Source organism: Vollenhovia emeryi, unplaced genomic scaffold (assembly GCF_000949405.1).
Source record: "Vollenhovia emeryi isolate VEMERY1.0 unplaced genomic scaffold, V.emery_V1.0 DF939922.1, whole genome shotgun sequence".
In the NCBI taxonomy this organism is placed as follows: Eukaryota; Metazoa; Arthropoda; class Insecta; order Hymenoptera; family Formicidae; genus Vollenhovia; species Vollenhovia emeryi.
In genome coordinates, this window is record NW_011966444.1 from 1 (window position 1) to 3,972 (window position 3,972).

A 3,972-nucleotide genomic window follows, 5' to 3' on the forward strand; every position below is an offset into this window, starting at 1 on the left:
TCTCGCACTAACGGGATGCCGACTTAGCCTAGGGTGACCGATGGTTTAGCACCTTAACTTACGTCGAGGATCGCGATGTGGCCTATAATAGTGAACTCCAGGAGTCAGAGCTTATCTCGTCGTCGGGCAGAGGTTCGTTCTGTGCAGAACTCAGAGAACTGAATGCGAATTTCGGGCTCCGAGGCCCGGCTTTTATACTGTCAGCTTATGGGGCAAGTGCGGAAGTGGTGATGGGCGGGGGCCCTTCGATCATTTTCCGAATTTATTAAATTGTACTTCAATTAGTACTCCGACTAACTTAAGTCGTGGTCAGCTTAAAAGGGGACCTCCGCTCGTCATTTTCCCGCTTACTCCTGATTAATTGCATTTTGCGTTCCCGAATAATTAACGCGCATACCAATCTCGTGTTTTTGCATATAGAGTTCCGCTATGCTGCTCCGAAGCACGTAAACACGGAACGTTCCAGAATTTCGTCGCTAGATTCGCAATGATACTAAAAGTATTAATTTCCCGAGGTTTGAACGCGCGGTTTGCCGCGGCGGCTTGAAGTGGAGGCGCGTAGCGCCCCCGTACGTGGCTGAGATCAACGGTTCGTGTGGAGGTAGCTCCGTTCTCGAGAACCGTTGATGTCAGCGTTTTAACAGCTTATTTCTTAATAATTAACGCAAATTCTTCGGATTTCTTTTATTAGGGCGAAAGCGGAGGCGCCAAAGGTCGGCCTGTTACAGTGGTTGCCTCGGCTGTCGCGGAATTAATCCAGAAACGATAGTAGAGAAAATAAGAATAGAGAACGTATAAGATCACGTGCTGCGCGCGTGCTACGTGCCGCGTCGCGCTATCTATCGGGTGGGCGATCATTCATGCCTCTCGAATAGTGACGTCTGGCGAAAAATAATTCGTCGGACGTAACATATGTATTATTCTTTTGCTGATAGCATGTAAAATAGTAGTTAGAAACAAAAACCAGATGCGTCTCTTCTGACGGTACTGGTGTGCATAAATCCCAGAAACATCTATTCCGATGGTACTGGGAAAATATGTACATATCAGATGCGTCTAGATGGACGGTACTGATAGCATGTAAAATAGTAGTTAGAAACAAAAACCAGATGCGTTTCTTCTGACGGTACTGGTGTACATAAATCCCAGAAACATCTATTCTGATGGTACTGGGAAAATATGTACATATCAGATGTGTCTAGTTGGACAGTACTAATTGTAATAAAAATTAGAAGCGTCTGCTCTTACTGATTGACTGTCTCGCTTGTGCAATACGACATGCTTCAGTCGTGTTATTTGCAGCTGTCAAACCATGCGAATTTTTAGAGAGAGCAAATGGCGCGCGCAAAGCGCGCGCTTGTGTTGTCTAGTATTAAGAAAAAGTTATAATATTTCAAATATATTTTAGAAATAAAACACATCTCAGTGAAACGTTTATTTTGACGATACTAGTAAACTAAGCCAGAAGTATATATTCAGACGGTACTGATTGTAGTACAATTGAGAAGCGTCTGTTCTGACAGTACTGGTAAATTTAATACTAGAAGCATCGATTCTGATGGTACTACATATAATAAAAATCAGATGTGTCTTAGCATGATACTAGTCATTGCAATTATTTGTATATTTGAATCGGAGAGACGGAAAAATTTTATTGGTTGCGTTCTCACGAGAATGGGCGTTTGGAGGGGCACATTTTATATTTTCCATATTTAAAATAATCAGCGTATTGCGTTTCGCGTGTATGTACACATGTGTACACATAAATACGTTACATTTTGTATTATATAATATGTTTTACACTTCCGTGTACATGCAGGGCTGCGTTCAGAAACATCACCCAAATGCCCCAGTGTATCATTTTATCCTTGTCTGTAAGCAACAAGGATAGAATGATACGCTGGCGTACTTGGGTGGTGTTTCTGAACGAAGCCAAGGGTCTCTGACAAGTAACTAACCAATCGAAAAATGCAAATTGTTTGGGTCAAACTGAGAAGATAGGCCAGATTAGGCAGGCCAAAGCATTTTATTTCTCAGATCTCTTAGCGACAGTGAATATCGATCGGCTAGCGAGACGTGCAGCGGTGTGTGACATGCCAAGAACAATTGTCATGGCAGCGAGCGGCACTGCGGCGAGCCTCAGATAACGAGGCGCGTGGACAATAGTTCCTCGACGTCTCGCGCGCGCGAGTATCGCCGAAAAAGTATTGTCGCGAAATTCTTTGGCTGATGGCAGACAACTATCCGTAAGCGCTTAAGACTGACGTAGCCGTAGACTTAAGGTAAGGCAGAGAAAAACGTAAGCCGTAAGGAACACGTGTTCCACGGCTTAAGGTCCTTTAAGGACCTTTAAGGTCGATCTACAATAAGGTTGTAGCGCAGTAGCAGTAGTAAGTAAGTTTTAAGATCGCAAGCCGTAACACGATTCCTACGGCTAGGCTCATCTACGTCCCCCCCGTGGAGCGCCACCTTGTCGTGGTGGCGGGGCTTAGGCGGGCGATCGACCGGGAGCCGTCCGTGTGCCGTTTTAGGCTCCGGCGGTTCCTTAGGTCGGGCGTCCGCTGACCAAGAGCGCTCCGAACGACCCCTCTGCAACTCATTGCACGCCGGTGCTCCGGCCTTATGTGCTTTGGGTTGTGGGGGGGTGGCTCTCCCGTCGCTGGGCTGGACGTGGTCCTGTCTCGGCGGCGGGGGAGGGTCCACCCCGGCGGCATAACCGTACGTGGTGCGGGTCGCTGGGTGGGCGGACAGTGAGGGGGCTGGGATTGCAGTCACGCAGTCCTGGCCACGGACATCGCGGGTCGGTGTCCCCTGTGTCTCGGGGTGACGCCCTTTTGAGGGCGTGCATCCTGGCATGAGGGCGTCGGCCCGTCCGGTCCGAACGAGGTGACGGGCTGCCGAGGCCGCTCGGACGTTTCCGAGGCGGGGCTCGGTGGCCTGGGACCCTCCGGAGCCGCTGGGACGTATTCCCAGGTCGGGGTCCGGGGGGCCGGAGGCGGGGGGCTGTCGCTGGGGTCGGGGGTGTCTTTCTCCCCTGACTTGCGGCGGCAGTCCCTCGGACGAAGGGGCCTTTGAGGGAGTCACGACCCTCATTGTCCCCAGCCGGGGAGACTCTCGTGATGGCCCACGCGATCTAGCGGGGGTTTGCCCTGGCGAGAGAAGCGAGCAAGCCGGTCGCCGCGGCGGGCAAGGTGAAGGTGGGACGGGCCTCCCCCGATACCCCATCCGTCCGCGGGGCCCCCTGCGTGGCGGCGCTCCTACGGTGCCCAGAGAGTCGGAGCTCTGGGACCCCCGAAAGCCACTCTTCGGAGTGGTGAGTAAGGAGGCCAGTGCCGGGGTGCGCGTTTTTCCCCCGGCCCGTGCCATATCCCAGCTCCCCGGGAGGACTCGGGGCCTCTCATGTTTGGGAGGGGGGCATGCCCTGGCTGGGGCAGCCGTAGGAGAGAATGGGATGAAACCGAAATGGCGAGCAACATCCAAATAACGAAGAAGGATAAAGATCCCCGACCTTCGACCTCGGCGAAGGGGAAGAAGGGTGGGGATGAGACCGGGAGTGGGACGGCGGCTGCGGTTGGAAGGAAGGAGACCGACCGGATCCTCTCGGCTGAGGAGGCGGAGGAAGGGTGGGTAGACTGGGTGCCGGCGTTTGAGGAACGCGTCATCAGACACCCAGGGGCGTGTGCCCGCCTGTACGAGGAATGGCGGCTCCTCTCCCCTTTGGAGGCGGGAGGGATGATCCTCGCGCAGGCTGAAGACTGGAAGACGTACACCCTTGACGAGGACGACGAGGACTGGTGGAGGGAGTTGCCTCCAGACACCAAGGAGGACCTCGACACCTTCGTCAAGGAGGTGTGTGTGGGGGCCTACCACCTGGCCCACGAGTTGGAGGCCGCGGTGAATAGGGCGGCTGATCTCAAGGAGGAAAACTCCAACTTGAGAGCCCTCCTCGCCGAGTCAGCGACGGCGTTCGAG

At 52.8% G+C, this 3,972-nt stretch overlaps 1 protein-coding gene across 1 annotated transcript; it reads right to left on the reverse strand.

The window, feature by feature from the left end:
- Window positions 1-2,349: 2,349 nt before the first annotated feature.
- Window positions 2,350-3,366, reverse strand: LOC105556575 (basic salivary proline-rich protein 3-like). Its single transcript, XM_012003669.1, has one exon. It carries the CDS (start codon window positions 3,364-3,366, stop codon window positions 2,350-2,352), a length of 1,017 nt encoding a protein of 338 aa, XP_011859059.1.
- Between the last annotated feature and the right edge of the window lie 606 nt (window positions 3,367-3,972).

Bases quoted from the DNA above. Each gene is read 5' to 3' on its own strand.
- LOC105556575 (XM_012003669.1), bottom strand. From the start codon at position 3,366: ATGGCACGGGCCGGGGGAAAAACGCGCACCCCGGCACTGGCCTCCTTA.